Source organism: Colobus angolensis, unplaced genomic scaffold, assembly GCF_000951035.1.
Source record: "Colobus angolensis palliatus isolate OR3802 unplaced genomic scaffold, Cang.pa_1.0 Scaffold24, whole genome shotgun sequence".
Taxonomy (NCBI): domain Eukaryota; kingdom Metazoa; phylum Chordata; class Mammalia; order Primates; family Cercopithecidae; genus Colobus; species Colobus angolensis.
This window is the reverse complement of record NW_012115599.1, coordinates 4,942,013-4,959,726: the sequence shown is the minus strand read 5'-3', so window position 1 is coordinate 4,959,726 and position 17,714 is coordinate 4,942,013. Positions and strand designations below refer to the sequence as shown.

The 17,714-nt window shown below is 41.4% G+C and overlaps 1 protein-coding gene across 3 annotated transcripts in view; it reads left to right on the top strand.

Moving 5' to 3' along the window:
• Positions 1-2,056: 2,056 nt before the first annotated feature.
• Positions 2,057-17,714, top strand: part of ANTXR1 (anthrax toxin receptor 1) — a 179,812-nt gene continuing 164,154 nt past the window's right edge. For all 3 annotated transcript variants that reach the window (XM_011945260.1, XM_011945261.1, XM_011945262.1), the window contains exon 1: positions 2,057-2,598. In XM_011945260.1, the coding sequence (XP_011800650.1) occupies positions 2,447-2,598 (152 nt within the window). In that variant the 5' untranslated portion in view covers positions 2,057-2,446. The remainder of the gene's footprint in view (positions 2,599-17,714) is intronic.

The following is a 17,714-nucleotide window of genomic DNA, read 5'->3' as shown; positions in this document are numbered from 1 at the left end:
CACCTAAACTCTAAACAACCTGAGACGGCCCTGGGGGCATGAGGGTGAGAGAAGACATTCTTAATACTTCCCTGGTTCCTCCCACCCCTCCACCCGCTTTCCACATTCAAGCCCTTTCCTATTCCTTGCCAATCCCATAAACACTCTCTCCATCACATTGTCATATCCCTTTTCTTCTCTCACCAGCTCTGGCCACTGTTTCCACTTTCCCTCACCCATCTGATTTCTATAGATTTCCTCACTGTCTTTCAAGTCATCGAGCTGCAATGGGGTCAGCATGGGTTTTCAATCCTTTGAGGAGAAAGAAGATACGGAAGAGGAAGACTTGGATGGTTAGGGTATTTTAATCTCCCTCCAATTATTTTTTCCGGAGAGCAATAATTCCCAAAGTACGGGCTTAATACATGTTACCTATGAAACAAGTTTCAAGGTCAAGTAAGTCTGGGAAACACAGTTCAGCAATTTTTTTTTCCTACAGAAATTCTGAAGGCTTTAATATGATACTAGGCATACATTAGTGATCTTTTGTTACATTTTAAATTGGCCCCAAACTTAGAGACTTAAAATACTAATAAAAATTAGCTTATTTCTGTGGGTCAGGAATCAGAGAATGGCTCAGCTGGGTGGTTCTGGTTTGGGGTCTCTCAGGAGGTTGCAGTCAAGATGTCAGACAGGGCTGCAGTCAGCTGAAGGCTTCACAGGAGCTCAGGGACCTATGTCCAAGATGGGTCACTCACAACTTTGGCAAAGTGGTGTTGGCTGCCAGCAGGGATCTCAGTTCCTTACCACATGGACCCTTCCTTGGGGCTGCTTGCATGTTCTCACGATATGGCAGTGGGCTCTCCTACAGTGAGTGATCCAAGAGAGAAGGGAAAAACCACAACATCTCTCATGGCCTGTCCTCAGAAGCCACACACCATCTTATTAATTACTCACAGGTCAATCTCACCCAAGGTGGAAGGTGTGTGAATTCCAGGAGGTGAGAAACACTGGGTTCATTTTGGAGGCAGGTCAGTGCTATGCATGACAAATCTTCAAGACTGATTTGACAACATGATTATTGGTTAGTGGAGCATTCCAAGACACTAGGATTCCATGGTACACATGTTGGGGGAACCACCATGGACTGTCACATTGAGGTGTAAGGGTCTGGGGGGCACACAAGTGGAGGGGAAGATGTGTGTGTGGAGGAAGAATCCTGGGAAAATAGTACATGCATATGCACTGTGGGCTCCCAGAGTGGAAGACAATAGGAAGCTAGAACTGGGGTACCACTCGGAACTGGGGCTCAGAGGCTGATTCTCCAATTCAGAGAGGCTAGCACAGAACTTCCCTGCCAATTACAAACTGCTTGGACCGTCTCTACTCTTGTAAGCTGTTTACATCCTTCATCCTAAATCAGACATAGAGAGAAAAAGTCAAAGTTCACAGGCTGCAAAGAAGAACTATTATCACAGAATCTCTAAAAGATGGAGATGGTGGCAATTTAGAAGGCTCAGCTGTTCCTTGCCGGGAGCAGCCCTGAGTACCACACTCTGTGGGGCTGTTTGTGCTGCTTTCAGACCGGACCCCAACAGTCTCTTTTATGGTCCAGGCTAAGACCATGTAAGGTCACTCTGATGACTCAGACCACAAAGGCCTCGTTTTCCCCTACTCATCTGCACAATGGCTTGTTTGCAAAGGTCCTAGCCTGGGGAGTCGGAGTCACTGTGCTTGGAGGAAACAAGTTCTCATCCAATGTTTAGTGACCTTATCAAAAGATGCAGGATAGGAAAGGAAAAGAAGGGATAGAAGGACTAGAGAGAATGGAGAGGCGGTCATGGAAAAAGAAAGGGAAAGTGCGTGGGAAGAAGGAAGGAGTAAGAAAACATGCACAGCTCACATGAGAATGGTAAGGACAAGGAGATTTATACGCGAAGCCTGGAAGCGCCCCCGCCGCACTCCCGCGGGTCCTACACGTGCTTTCGCCGCTTTTGTCCACAAGGTGGCAGCCTTTGAACTCTCTTCCTCGTAAGAACGAGAAAGGGGGCAGAGAGGAAGGAGAGAAGGCAAAGCACTCCCCCCACCAAGAACAATTTGAAAACCCACCCCATCATATTTAAAATCTGGGACAAAGAACCGTCGGGACGGAACTCCTTCCATTGCAAAACCTCAGCGCGGCCTCGGGAGCGGCCCGGCGGCCCCGGCCCGAGACGGCCCTCCCCTTTCAAGAAGCAGAGGACAGGATTGGGATCCTTGAAACCCGAAACCCAGAAACAGCATCGGAGCGGAAACCAGAGGGAAAACCTTGAACTCCTCCAGACAATTGCTTCCGGGGAGTTGCGAGGGAGCGAGGGGGAATAAAGGACCCGCGAGGAGGGGCCCGCGGATGGCGCGTCCCTGAGGGTCGCGGCGAGTTCGCGGAGCGTGGGAAGGAGCGGACCCTGCTCTCCCCGGGCTGCGGGCCATGGCCACGGCGGAGCGGAGAGCCCTCGGCATCGGCTTCCAGTGGCTCTCTTTGGCCACTCTGGTGCTCATCTGCGCCGGGCAAGGGGGACGCCGGGAGGATGGGGGTCCAGCCTGCTACGGCGGATTTGACCTGTACTTCATTTTGGACAAGTAAGTGCCGCGAGTTGTCCCCCCACCCCAGGCTAGGCGGGCGAGGACGCTTTCGCCCCTGGCCGGGCTCGTTGACAGGGTCGCCTGGGGACAGGCGCGCATCTCCAGGGGCGCAGAGGGACCGCGCGGCAGGCGGCGGCGGAGTGCTGAGCCTTTGTTGGGGCGCGCTCCTCCCAGCCTCGGTTCCAGAGCCCGCAGCCGAGGCGACGCCGCTTGCTGGAAAGGGGACAGACTTCTTTTCTGTCTTGCTTTCTGTGTCCCAGGAGCATGCAAGTGGCTTGGAGGCTGCTATTGTCTTGCTGAGTTTCTGTGACTCCCTCCCGTGTTGATGGGAAAGGCTTGCTTACCAAATACAGAACTTGCAGGCACAGGCACTCCTAAAGTTAGAGGCTTGGGCATTTTAAAGCCAACTGTCGCATTTTTTGTTTTGTTTTTTTGTTTGTTTGTTTTGAAATGCTGTCCCATGGAAGGCATTATCTTTGCTCCTAATCATATAATGCATACTTCTCACCGGGCACTGAGTGAAATTGAAAGGCAGGGTTTCTTAACCTTGGCACTTCTGAGACTGCAGCCTGGTAGTTCTTTGTGGTGGGGACTGTCCTGTGCCTTGTAGGATGTTCAGCAGCATCCTTGGCCTCTGCGCACTGGATGCCAGTAACATCCCCCGCCCCCCACTCCTTCCCTATTAGCGGTGACAACTAAAAATGCCTCCAGTCATTGCCAAATGTCCCTCCCCTTCGACTTGAGAACCCCAGATGTAGGTGAATTCAAGCTCTTGACCATTTGACTGGTGGGCTACCAGGGAGGTGCAGGAGCCCTGGTTTCCTTGCAAAAAAAAAAAAAAATGGATAGTGATTAGGCTTTAGGAATTGCTCAAGGGAGAGCTGAATTCTGACCAATGAAGCACTTCCCAAATCCCCATATGTTTGCCAAGCCACAGTCACCCAAGGAAGCTTCATTCTTATCTGCTGAAAACCAGCTTCAACGATAAAAAGCCCCTCACTGAAGATCCGTGCTCATTAAAACTGAGTGAGCTCTCCAGTGCCAGGAGAGGCGCTTTGCTGTTACAGTGGTAGGGAGATGGATTTCACAGACTGGAAAGTATTTAGGAGTTGGAAAAAGAGTCCTGCAAAATAAGCTGGCTAGCTGGACACCAAATGTGCTTTGCAGTTGCCCCTGGAGTTTGATTTTTCCGTAAAGGCTGTTTTGAACTCCAGATTCTTTGGATGAAAAGTGAGATTTCTTTTCTGCAGATTTATGAGAAGGTGGATACTGAAAATATGCTCCAGTGCTAAGGAATGGAATTTCTTTTGTTACTTCTAGTGGCTGGGAGGACCAGCTCACAGACTCAGAGACAGTGTCTGAAAACAGTCGGAGGTGCTCCTCCTTCGTGCTTTTTTAAAAAGCCAATTCAGAATGATATTTAGGAACATCTGAAAAAAAAGAGTGGGGGACGGAATCACCATGTCTCTGAATGGATAACTGTAGAGATACTAGAGAGATATGGATACTGTAGAGATAACCAGTTTTCCCCCAAATTAATTTAGAAATTGAATTCAACTTTTCAGTCAAAGTTCTGAAAGAGTTTGATGATAAGAATTTAACCAAATGATTCTAGGTTTATCTTAGCAAAAAAAAGGTAGAAAAAGCTGAAACATTTTTGGAAAAGAATAATGAAGCCATACTCTCTCTCCAAATATTAAAATATATTATAATGTAAATTAATAAAAACAGGATGGTAAAGGCCAAAGAATAGGTGGATAGAGTGGAAAATCTAAAAAGACAAATACGTGTAGATCCAAGTATGTGTAAACATTTAGTGGAATTTCAAATCAGTATATAATGATTCATTAATTTTTTAAAAAAATGGTTCCTGGACAAGTGATTGATAATATGGAGAAAGAAAAAGGTTAGATTTATACTTTACAAACCATATGCAAAAATAAATTTCAGAAAGATTGAAAATCTAAATATTTAGAATGAAATGATCAAAGAACTAGAAGATAATTTAGATGAGTATTACTGTAATCTTAGGTTTAGAGCTTTTAAAAATGACAAGGAAGAGACCATAAAGGAAAATAGAGATTTGAATATATTAAAAATTAAACTTCTATAAATGAAAAATAAGCCATGAAAAACGTAGGAAGTTACAATAACTATTGCCACATAAATCACTCTCTTAAGATTGATTTTCACATATAAAAAGCAATAAAAGCAAAATCTCAATAGGAAATAGCCTAAATGCATAATTCATAAGAGAAAAAAATATGAGAGTCAATAAATGAACCAAAAAGGTCATTATTAATCAAAGAAATAAAAAAAATATAATTTTTGTTAGGTTGACAAAAAGTTTTAAAAAATTACAATATTCAGTATTGGCCAATTTGTGGGAGGTAGGCAGTGTCATATCTTACTAGGGAAAATGTAAATTGGTGCAGTCTTTCTAGACTTGCGCTGTCCAGTAGAATTTTCTAGGTTGATGGAAAAGTTCTATATCTGTGCAGTTCAATACAGTAGCTACTAGCCATATGTGACTCAAGCACTTGAAATGTAACTAGTGTGATTAAGGAAGTGAATTTTTAATTTCATATAAGTTTAACTAATTTGAACTTTAATAGCCACATGTGGCTACCATAGTGTATAGCAGACAAGAAGATAATTTGGCAGCATGTATCAAATGCTTTTAAAAAATGAGGGTCTACCTTTCCATCCAGCAATTTCATTTCCTAAAGAAAAAAATCCAAATAGTCACAAAGAAGTACCTACATGTATGTTTATGGAGGTGCTGTTTATAATAAAATGCTGAGGATTACATGTGTCTAACAGCAGGGGATTTACTAAGATATGATCTATGCATAGTATTGAACCTGCATTGCATGTTATACAAGCTTGTAAGCTATTTTAGGAGAAATATGTAATTGTTAATATACTATATACTTTTAGATGAAAATGCAATTACCAGACGTCATCCGCATTATGATTCCACCTGTTTAAAAAGTTAAACACACACGTGTATGTCTCTATTTACCAATATGACAGTACTATTTGTCTCTAGCAGGTAGAATTTTAAATTTTGTTTACATGTTTTTCTTAATTTTTCTGTAATGAACATATATTACTTTTATATTCAACAAGAATAAGTTATTTTGAATTGGTTTAAAAAATCACATCAAGTCTAACCAGCGTGCTGACTTCCAAGCCCCTTGCTATTATAAAGGATGCTGCTGCTTTTATATTAATCCTGGAGTAAATGTCTAAGTGCACCACAGGATTCTTTGAAGCACCCTGGGGACCTAAAAATGCTCCAGGAAAAGAAATGGTGGGGAGACCTTTACAGACATTCAGGTGGATTCCTCTGACTTCCTTTAGCTGTTCTATTGCTGGAAGAGAAGGATATTTTTGTGCTGAATGAAAAACTTACTAGAACTTGGTGTGATAGTGCACACACCAACAGCTTACCATCTCGATCCAGGCTAGTTTATGAGATTGATGAGTCCAGAGCTGGGGCATGGGCCAAAAGACAGTGGTGGCAAACAGACCCCTGGGTGGTCGCCAAAGACATGATCTTCTGTCCTAGAAAGAACCTCCTCACACAGTGCTGTCCAGCACCCAGCCACAGCCAGAGTGGAAAGTGAAAAAATGCTGACTCATTTTTCCTTGGGCTTCTTAGATCCTTTGGCTGGCAAGACACTGTCTACAGTCTGAAACCAAGGGGTCATGGGAGACTGAATCCACCATTCTTCTCCCAGTCCCTGCAACTCCTTTTCCCCTGCAACTGGTTCTCTTTTCCACGACATTAAATCTCAGCTCATTTCAGCTTTAAGCAAGCTGCGTCTCTGGCCTGGAGGGAATCCAGATTATACATTTAATGGAACGTCATGTTTTCTCAACCAGGAGCAAAGACTTCATAATGATAACCTAGAAAATACCACAGTAACACAATAGGGCATTATTAGTGGCTTTGGTGACTCGGCTGATGGACTGGGCTGCGCAAGGCTTTATACTGATGGAATTTCATGTTCACTTAAACATGCTTTTCTGGTTATAGTCAGGAAAAGTAGATTGCTGGGAATTCAATCAGGGATATGAAAAGTTAGATTTGGAAGGCTCTGTTCAACAAAAAGCAAAGACACAGCTAGCCTCTTTCAAGTCTTCCGGGGAATCTTCCAAGATGAACGCACCCATTTGACCAACCCACAGACATAACTGTACCTTCCCTCTCTCACAGCACCCCCCACCTCTGTTATTACATATATGTTTATGTATTACATATTGGCCTGTTTTACATGGAGCTATTTAGTCACTTGAATGGAGCAAGTGGATTCTGCATCATGAATCTCAAGTGGCTGGCTATGTTATGTGTGCCCTGAAGACTTCAAAAATAGAATGTGGGAAAGAGAGCAGGAGTGGAGATAGTGGGCTGGAAGGCAGGAGTAAACGCTGAGCTGCTTTATTTATAGGACTTTCCAAAGCCATTGCCTGTCATTCATTTTCTGCACCTAATAAATCCTTATGTGTCTAAAGGCCCCCCACAGGCTTACCATGTGCTCCTTCCCCATAAGACCTCCGACTCCGCCTGCCACTTCCCTTCTGTTTGGCACCAATTTTCTCTTTCTTCCACTGTACAAAGGGACTCCGTGTTGCCACTCCCCCAGAGTTCCAACCACAGCACCCACAACTGGTTGATGCCCTGGTGGTGCTGATTTGCAAGACCACTATTATATGTTGTACTCCAGGGACAGGATCATCAGACAGATTTTTGTAGCATTAGACTGGAAACTTCACCACCAGGTATAGTATTGGCTTTTTTCTGGGAAAATATCTTCTGAGTTCCCAACTACTAACTTACAAAAGAAATACTGGATTGGGAACTTGTGTGAGTCTTGCAGACTCATGCTCTCTCACAAGGGTCCCAAAGACAACCTTGTTTGTTAGGTAGAGCAAGCATGACTGTCCCTAATTTGAAGATAAGAAAACCTTTGTTCGGTCCAGTGGGTTAAGTGACTTGCCCAAGGACCTAGGATTAGATCACGACAGAACCAGGACAGTATCTGCCCTTGACTCCCAGACCAGCTCTTTCCACTCATCTTCTCTGTACAGTTGGGCCATAATGAGAAGCACATGGCAATACAACTAGAGGAACTGGGTAGATTCCAGGAATGCAGAATCCGTGCATCAAAGTTTCAGTAAATCATGGCGCATAAGGCGATTAAGGTTACTTAACTGAGGAGCTACTGCTCTGCTGTTAAATCAGCTGTAGTTGATGGAAAGTATCAGGAACTCCAGCTCCCTGCAATCCAGAGAAATGCTCCAGAGATCTGGAGGGTTATTTAATGAGTCAGACTTTAAGGTGTGTTCAGGACATTTGATTATGATAAATTAGTAATTTGTTCAGACTGAATCTGATGGAAAAGGGAAACGAAGTCTGTAAATATGCTAAAACACACAGATGTAGCTTATTTTCAGAAATACATTGGAAGATGGCTTAGTGTCTACAGAATTGACTCTGAATAAGGAAAGCAAAGAGTTCAATAGAAGGCACCTTGAAGATGCTACAAGATATTTTATATATTTTTGGATTTTAATTCATATAAATCTTGTATATTTATTGTTAATTTCATTCCTAAGTATTTGATCATTTTGGTTATTGTAATGGGAAATTTTCTTCTATTTTAACTTTTAACTTATTTGCTCTTAGACATATAAAGAGTACAACTATCTGTGTTGATTTTGTTGTGAATTATTTTACTCTTTAAAATAATTTCCTAGTTGATTCTCTTGGGTTTTCTGGATATATAATCATATAATCTGCAAATAACAACTTTATCTCCTCTTTTCCCATTTCATACTCTAATTTCTTTTTCTCAACTTTTAAGTTCATGGGTACATACAAACGTGCACATTCTGCATATGTACCCCTGAACTTAAAATAAAAGATTTTTAGAAAAGAAATTACATAAGAATATGTCATGCAGTTTTGTTGTACAGATTATTTCATCACCCAGGTATTAAGCCTAGTACCCATTAGTTATTTTTCCAGATCCTCTCCCTCTCCTCACCTTCCACCCTCCGACAGGCCCCAGTTCTGTTGTTCCCCTCTGTGTGTCCCTGTGTTCTCATCGTTTAGCACCCACTTACAAGTGAGAACATGCGGTATTTGGTTTTCTGTTCATGCATTAGTTTTCTAAGGATAACGGCCTCCAGCTCCATCTATGTTCCTGCAAAGGACATCATCTCCTTTTTTATAGCTGCATAGAATGCCATGGTGTATATGTACCACATTTTCTTTGTCCAGTCTATCATTGATGGACATTTACATTGATTTCATGCCTTTGCTATTGTTAATAGTGCTGCAGTGAACATATGCATACATATGTCTTTATAATAGAACAATTTATATTCCTTTGGGTATATACCCAGTAATGGGATTGGTGGGTCGAATGGTATTTCTGTCTTTAGGTCTTTAAGGAATTGCCACACTATCTTTTATAATAATAATTTTAAAGGGCATCAGAAAAATAGTTATTGGGACCAGGAATTTCTTTTATTATTATTATTTTTGTACTGAGGTGGACTTAATGCTTGGTTTTAAATGCTCCTCCAATTAAGTTCCACATTTGGAGAGGGCCTTTCAGGCCAGGAAATAGTTGGTAGGACTGCCTGCAAATTGGATGGGTTGGCATATGGGTCAAAAATAAAAATAAATAAGGCAAAACTGTTTTGTTTTGTGTTGTTTTGTTTTGTTTTGTGTTTCTGTGTGGGTCAGCCAAGTAACTACCTCAGCTTTATTTAGCTGTGGAGACCTGGGTAAACTCAGTGTCAAGGAGGGTTGGAGGAAGGCACCTGTCCCAAGATAACCTGTAATTGTGTCCAAATGCTAAAGGACTCCTCGTGGTCCAGAAACAAATTCTGGGATCAATTAGGGAGACTTGGCTGTAACATAAATGCAAATGGGATTTGCTCTATGCTAATTTAGAACGTGTGTCTGTGTTTGGTATGCGGCCAAGAGACTGGATCTCGCCTCTCCCACTGATTACTCTGCAATAAAAGACAAAGAGAATACTTCAACATTTGTTGACATGTTTTTCAGACACATCAGGTTCATACTGAAAAAGTAATTAGATTTCTCCAATTTGACTCAGCAGATTTCTTCCACTGATTTGGCATAGATGACGTACTCAGTTTTGATCACAAGTGTGTATTCCAATACAGGCGTGGATAAAACAACGCCTATTGCAAGCAATGTCCTGCCATGGGAGGTGCAAGGAATGCAAAATAAACAGAAAGAAGTCCCAGGCTATCAGGTTTTTATGGAGAAAAGTGTTAGAAGGACTCCAGGCAGCCAAAGCTAAAGACTTCAATGAGGATTTGGGAAAGGGGCCAAGTAAAGTCAATTTTAGATCAATAAGAAATAAGAAGTAACATTTACTGAGCCCTTGCTACCTGCCAGACACTATAGTAAACACTTTGCCTGTATGACCTTGTTTAGTGTTTACAACCTCCAGAAGGTCTGTACAGTCATCATTACTATTTCACACATGAGGAGACCAAGGTTTAGAGAGGTTACCCAAGGTCACTCTGAGTGGTGAAACTAAGCCTCAAACCCAAGCCCCTCTGACTCATGATCTATGCACAAAGATAAAAAAAAAAAAAATCTAAATATGCAAAAGAACATTGAATCAATCAAGGTAGGTCAGGTTATGCTGTGGTAACGAATAACCCCCCAAATTACACAAAACAACAAAGTTTTATTCTCTGCATATACTACATGTCTGATAGGAGTCAGCGGGGCTCTTCTTATGGTGATGGTTCTGGGAGCCAGGCTGGTGGACACTGCTTCCTGATACCTCCTGCCACCATCAGGGCTGCGAGGGACGAGAATGCTAGATGATGTCTGGCTGGCCATGAAATGCTCCAGCCAGCAGGGATGTGTGTCCTTCTACTCACAGCCCATTGGTCAGAACTGGTCAGATAGCCTCACTCTATGGAAAAAGACTTGAAGAATAATCCTCCATGTGCCTAGATGGAAGGAAAAGCCAGATATGGGTGGACAATAAAAGCTTCTACTGAAAACCTATAATTATAGTTTGCTTTGGCTTGAATAAGCAAGAAAGAAGTAGCCATTGAGAGAGAATAAAGAGATAAGACTTCTGGAGAAAGGTCAGTTTTGAGCCATGTCTTGGATATACAGCATTCACCAACCTAGAATTACTGTCAGACGTGATGTTTCAAATGTGCCCAAAAGGCAATGGTAGCTCCTTCTCTTTTCCTCCCTTCCACATTCTCCTCATACTTTAGGTGAAACATTCAGTGAGGTGGGTGGGGGATTAAATTAGATTAAATGGAAAGTAGAAATGGAGATTAGACATGCTCTCCTGCCACCTAAGTGTTACATGAATATATTTGAAAGACAAAACTCTCTTTTTCCATAGTTTATGGAATATGAGGGAATTTGAAAGGCTGGGGAAAGACAGCGGCCCATGGAACACAGACCACTGCAGCAGCAGAGTTCAGAGGATGCCTGTACACTGCAGGGGCTGATTCTGAGTTTGAATCAAGAGTATCTGGGCTCCTACTAGTGCTTCTCAATGAGGGTGCTGCTGGCATTTTTGATGGGACAGTGTTTCACTGTGATGGACTGTAGGTTGCTTTAGCATTCCTCCTCCTTGCTTTCTAAATACCATTAGCCTTTCTGGTCATTGCGATGACCAATACATGACAGCCTCTATACTTATTTCTAAGGTTGGTACTACCTTGGTTGAGAACTCCTGACTAAAAGAAGGCAGGGCAGAGCAGGGCATGCCATTGATGTTGATTCCTAGCACCCAAGAACCACATCTGGGCATTTATCTGAAGGAAGAAATTGGGAGGCTTCCATGATAAGACCTCCAGTGGAAATTGTAGACCTTGGGAACAAATATGCTAAACTAGTGGTTCTCAACCAAGGGCCAGATCACTACTTCAGAGGGTTGAGGAGGACATGTGTATTCTGGAAAAGCTTCTCAGTTGATTCTGATTCAGGTCCCTCCCTCAGTGAGTCGTAAGACTGAACAGAAAGACAAGAAAAGCTGCCCCATAATGATGGCTCATGCTTATGGCCTTATGGTGAGGATATAGCTGAGGCAACACACACCTTGTAGCTGAGCTACAGGCAGAGCTCTTATTTTAGATGGTGGCAGAAGAAGCCACATACAATATGAAGGCAGAAGAGCAAAGGTCACTGAGAGGCCATGTTTTGCCCTTCAGTGTTGCCAGGTCCTGCTGTGTGTACATATACATTTAAGCCATGATATTTACTAGCCAGGACACTCCTTTGCTTCCTTTCTCATAAGTCTCCCTACATGAAATGTGCCTCATGGGAATGCTTAACACAGGGCTTAAGAAGGCCAACTTCGGAATCAGGCATCTGCAGCTTCAAATATCAGCTCAACCAAGCATTGTGACCTTGGGCAAATTATTTAGCCTCTCTGAACTTCAGTATTGTTAATCAGATAGGCATTAAAATGTCTGCCTCACAAAAGTGTGGTAAAGATTAAAACCTTTAATTAATCATTTGGCACATGAGTGCTGAGACGATAGATGGCGATGGTGATGGTGATGGTTATGGTGGTGGAGGTGGACGTGATGGTGGTGATGGTGATAGTGATAGTGGTGATTACGGTGATGTTAATAGTTGTGATGAAGATGATGATGGTGATGGTGATAAGGATAATGGTGATGGTGGTGGTGGTGACAGTGATAGTAGTAATGATAATGGTAGTAGTGATGATAGTGATGGTGGTGGTAGTGATGACAGTGATGGTGATATGGTGATGATGGTGGAGGTGGAGGTGATGATGATGATAATGATGATGATGGCAGTGGTCATGGTGGTGGTGGTGTTAGCAGTTACCCCTGGAGAAAGAAAATATGGTGCTCTAACAAAAGATACCTTTATAGATTCCAAGCAGGACTGCCTGGCTAGGATAAGGAATGTGTCAATTCAATATTTATCAAGCTGTGCTAGACTTCTGGAATCACAAAATGCCTAAAACAAGTGCCAGTTCTTAAGGAGCTCATAGTTTTGTAGAAGAGATGGGGAAACAATGAAATAATTTACTTTTGGTTGAGATGAGAGGGAGGAGGTGACTTTGAATCTAGAGCTTGGAAGTTGATCAGGATTTTGTCAGGTGACAAAGTAAAGAAAAAGCCAACATTTAGGAAAGCAAACTAACACACACTCTGTGATATGAATGTGACAGGGAAATAATCTGGAAAGAGTTTGGATTTTATTCCATCAGGAATAGCTTATGAGATTAAAGGTTTCTAAGGACAAAAGTGTCAAGCTTATGTATGTGTTTTAGAAATACATATCTATCATCTATGTTTGCAGTGGGAATGAAGGAAAAAAATAATAAATGAGATTGGGGGTTCTTTTGTATTAAGGATCAGCAGGATTGGATGAGCCATTGGCTGTGAGTGAATGGGAGAGGGAAGGATTGCAACAGTAAGGAGCAAGCATCAGAAGGAAAGAGAAGTTGGTGTGGACATGCTGAGTCTGAACATGTAGGGCATGTGTGTGGAGATGTTGAGTAGGCAGTTGGCTTGATACCCTGGAGCTGAAAATTAAAACTTGAGTGTTGTAAGCCCAAGGGTAATAGTTGAAAATGCAGGTATGGATAATAAATAATATCAAGATAATATCAGGATTTTAAAATGCCAAGAAGAGGTGGAGTTTGAAGAGGAAGATGGCCAAGGTCCAACCCAAAGGAATTGCTAACGGGAATTGTCTGGGCAAGAGAAGAAAATCCACTAAACAGAACTGAGAAGAAGCAGAACAGTCAGAGAACCAGCAAAGACTTGTATTAGTGAGGCAAGGAGGGACAGAATTTCAGTGTGGGGGAAGGGGTGATCATTCAGATGTTTTCCCCTGAAATCATCTCCTCCTCAATGTACGGTCTTGGTGAATGGTGGCACTATAAGTCCAGCTACTTAAGCCAGAGATATGAGGGTAATCTGTTGTCCACACTCAAGCCTGACGATATCCACTGCTATATCTCTCCCAGATTGACCTTGTTCTCTACCTTGTCATTGTCTTAGCTCAGGCATTCACCATTTTCACCCAGTTTCAGTGAAATATTCTCTAAATTGGTCTCTTTGCTTCCTTTCTTTACCCTTCCCCCCACCTTGTATTCTTGACAATCAATTCTAAAATTGATCTTTTTAGAACACAAATCTAATATCGATACCATCTGCCCTAACTCTCACCTCTTACGCCTTAGACATTTCCGAAGCTCTTTCAGGATAAAGTGTAAACTCTTCAGCAAAGTGTCCAAGACCTTTATTGCTCAGGTCACTATGCATTTCCAAAACTTCATAACCTAACAAAACCCAAAACCTTTTGAATTTCAAAAAAACGGAACGAAAAAGTCCCCAAACTAATCCTTGCCCTCTCTTGCCTTTAGCTGTAATGCCCTTCACCACCACACACATCTTTACCTAGGTGATGCCTGCCCATTTATCCTTTGAGATGATTACTAGTACATAGTCCCCTCCTATTACTAGTTGTGGGTTCCCTGTGGTAAGAAAAAATAATAAGAAGAACAATCACTTTTCTATGTTATTTCTTCACTCAAAGTTCCTTCCTTATTCAGAATCTCCTAACCCCATAACAACTCATATTGTATGACAAGCCATGGAGTGGTCCATTTTCAGGAGATGGAGAGGAAAAACCCTTAGTGTTTGTCCTCTGGGGTTTCATCCAGGGACCTGACCTGATTTTCCCCTGATGCTTAATGATATGCAGCCCTAATTATAAATACCTGTAGGGACTTCCTGGAAGATGGCTTTCCCAACATCTTGATTGCAAAAGGACTGTGTTCAGAATCATAGTCCCCTTACCACCACTCTTGACATTAAAAATAATGCAGATTCCAGGTTTGCAGAAATTATATTGCAAATAAGAATTCTATAGCAAATAAGAGAAAAGTGAAGAATCCTAACTGTAACTGTACACCAGTCACAATAATAAACAATATAAGGTAAAATGAAACTTCAGATGCTATTAGACAACACTAAGCATAAATAAACGTTAAAGCTCATTGTTAACAGAGTGACCAAAATCCTAATTTGCCCAGGACAGACCTGGTCTATGCTTGTTGTCCCAGCATAATTATGAATGTCTTCTTTTACTCTAAAAAATGTCTCAGTTTGGATTTTAAATTATATGGTCATCCTGATTATTAACTGTTGTAAAAGACAATATCAAAAGGAAAGGGGATTGAAGGTCAAACAGGTAAAGCAACTTGCGCACTTTGTTCCATTAAAATGGGCAGCCATTTCAGCACTCCTGCTTCCATTTAAGTGCTCTAATTTTAAGTATTTTCTGGAATCCTCACTCCCAAATTCCCATAACAATTAGCGGAAGTTCTTTAATACCTTTCACTATCTTAGCACCTAACACTTTGAACTGTAATTGTACATTTCCTGACCCTTCCATGGGGAGGCAGTGTTGTCTAATGGTTAAGAGCACAGGGTTAAACCCAGAAAGACTTTATGAGCATAGTGTCTGGACAAGCATGGAGTTCAACATGGACTCTAAGTCTAGACCGCTTGGGTTCAAATCTCAGCCCTACCACATACTAGCTGTATGTCCTTGAGTAAGCTGTTTAACCTCTCTATGAACTCAGTTTCCTCACCTGGAAAAAGGGAGATAACAATAGTATGTGTCACATAAGGCTGTGCTCAGAACAGCGTTGGCCATACTGGAAATGCTAGCTGTCATTATTAAGTGGCAGTGAATGTAAAGTGCCCAGCACAATGCCTGCTGCTTAGTAAGTGCTCAGTAAATGTCAAGTGTCATAATTATTCATCTTTGTATAGACTCCAAAGGACCAACCAGGCACTCAAATATCAGTTTGCTGATCAATAAGTGGCATACTATAAGTAGGCCCAGCAAGATGAGAACTGAAAAAAAGCCATGTACTTTAGCAGAAATAAGGACATTGGTGACTTTTGGAAGTGCTGTTTTGGGGCATCATAAGAGCAGAAACGAAAAATGAGCTGAGAGGCTTAACAGGAGATGAGAAAGCAAGTTTATGACCTCAGAAAAAGATCTGGAGCATAAATGTTTAGCTTCTCCCTCATTCCTTCCCCCTCTGTCATCTAAAACTGTCCCATCTCCCAAAAGAAAAAGTCGAAGAAAGTGTCTAGGAGACGCTACATCAGGTCCAGAGACTAAGGGCGTTGACACTGACATGCAACACATGCGTTAGAAATTCACTAGAAATAAAGCAGATGGACTGAGTATGAAAGAGGTCAAGCCAGGGTCTACTCTCAACTCTGTTGCCAAATTGTAAAAAAATATGCAGAGAAAGATCTGTGAGGAGCCCCTAGAATAATCCCAGATCTGGAAGTGAGTTTGCAGTCCAGTGGGGACCTGAGAGAGATGAGAACCATCTCCTTGGAGCCCTGTTGCTGTTGGGCATCAGCATCATGCAGAGGCAGCTGCTCTATGGGGGTCAAAGGGGAAACCAAGCCACAAGAGATGCCTATGAAAACCAGGCACCTCCATGACTGTGATCCTGTCCAGCACTGCTGAGTCCTCCCACTAGATCACGAGCCTCCAGGGAAACAGCAGAGTTTTGTGTTTAATTATGTGGATGTACTAGGGATCAAGAATGAGGCCAGGTACAGCGCAATGCAAACCTGAAGTAGAGGCTAGGCCAAAACAGCCCCTACATATGGCAAGCTGGAATGATGTAACTGTGTCCAAAACAAGCAGATAAACCTTGCAAAGGTGAAGTTCCTTTGTGGAAATGACTGGGGTTGATTCCATTCCCCACTCTCCCCTAGCTGATGGACAACAACATGAGCTTACTTTAGCCATCAAGACTAACTCCTTTTCACCAGATTAATTCCTTTGAGAAGTTTGTAAGTGTGAGATGATGCGAGTGTGTGTGTGTGTAAGTTATTTTGGAAGCAAATGCCGAGCCAAGTTATACCTTTCCACATTCAAGGATGAAAATAGGGCCTACAAAACTTTAGCACCTTAAGATAAGTGATTAAACAAAATTCCTGAGGTAGAAGAATAATATATATACGGAAAGCATTTTCAGTAGCGAAAAAAGAAAAGGTCAATTGTAGCACCATATGACTTCAATTAAGTTAAATAAAACAGTAAATTTGTGAAACAGGAGATAAAATACAAAATGAGAAGATAAGGGACCTAGAACAGTTAAGGAAATATAAAATAATGTGGAAAAATTTCAAGTCACCAAAGAAGCAGTAAACAGCAGAACTGACAATGCAGAAAATGAAATAAATGATGCAGACATGTTTAAGGAATTCTCATAATTTGAGGAGGAAAATGCAGTAAGAAGAATATGATGAATGATAAAATGATAAATAATGAATGGAAAAAATAGCTATTCGAAGGACCAAATAACTGCATTGCTAAAGTATAGTCTAGAAGAAAATTTCAATGCTTTAATAGAAGAAAACTCTTCTGACTTAAGAAAAATTTGAAAATGCAGATTGAGTAGGCTCATCAAGTGATAATCTGAATTAATTATTCATTAAAAGACACTAATACTTAGACATTTCCTGGTGAAAATCTTTAATTTAAAAGACAAAAGAAGAACTTTAGAAGTGGGAAGAAAACACATGGTACCTGCGAAGGCTCTGAACATAAAATGGTGAATTTTGATTGACACAATTAATCTTTTATGATGGATAAAATTTTTGATGAACAAATTTTGATGGATTTATCAACTAAAATGTTATACCTAGCCAATATGTCACTTACACATGAAAAAAATAAAAAAGCATTTTCAGATACATATAGATTCTTCTTGAAAGGGGAGTGGGATAATTTTCTTCAGGAAATTATCTGAAATGTGAATCAAAGTTTTAAAAAATAAAATATAATAATTATTACACAAAAGAAGTGGAAATGACCATTGAATCAATTTAAGCAAATATATGTCTAAATCGTATTTTCAATAAATTTTAAAATAATATTGCATCAACAGACAAAAGCAGTCTGTCATGAGAAAGGAACAAGCTGAAAATAAGAAACTTTGGGGGAAAAATACACTGTTTCTGAATATTGAAATCCATTAGAAATAATCACCACC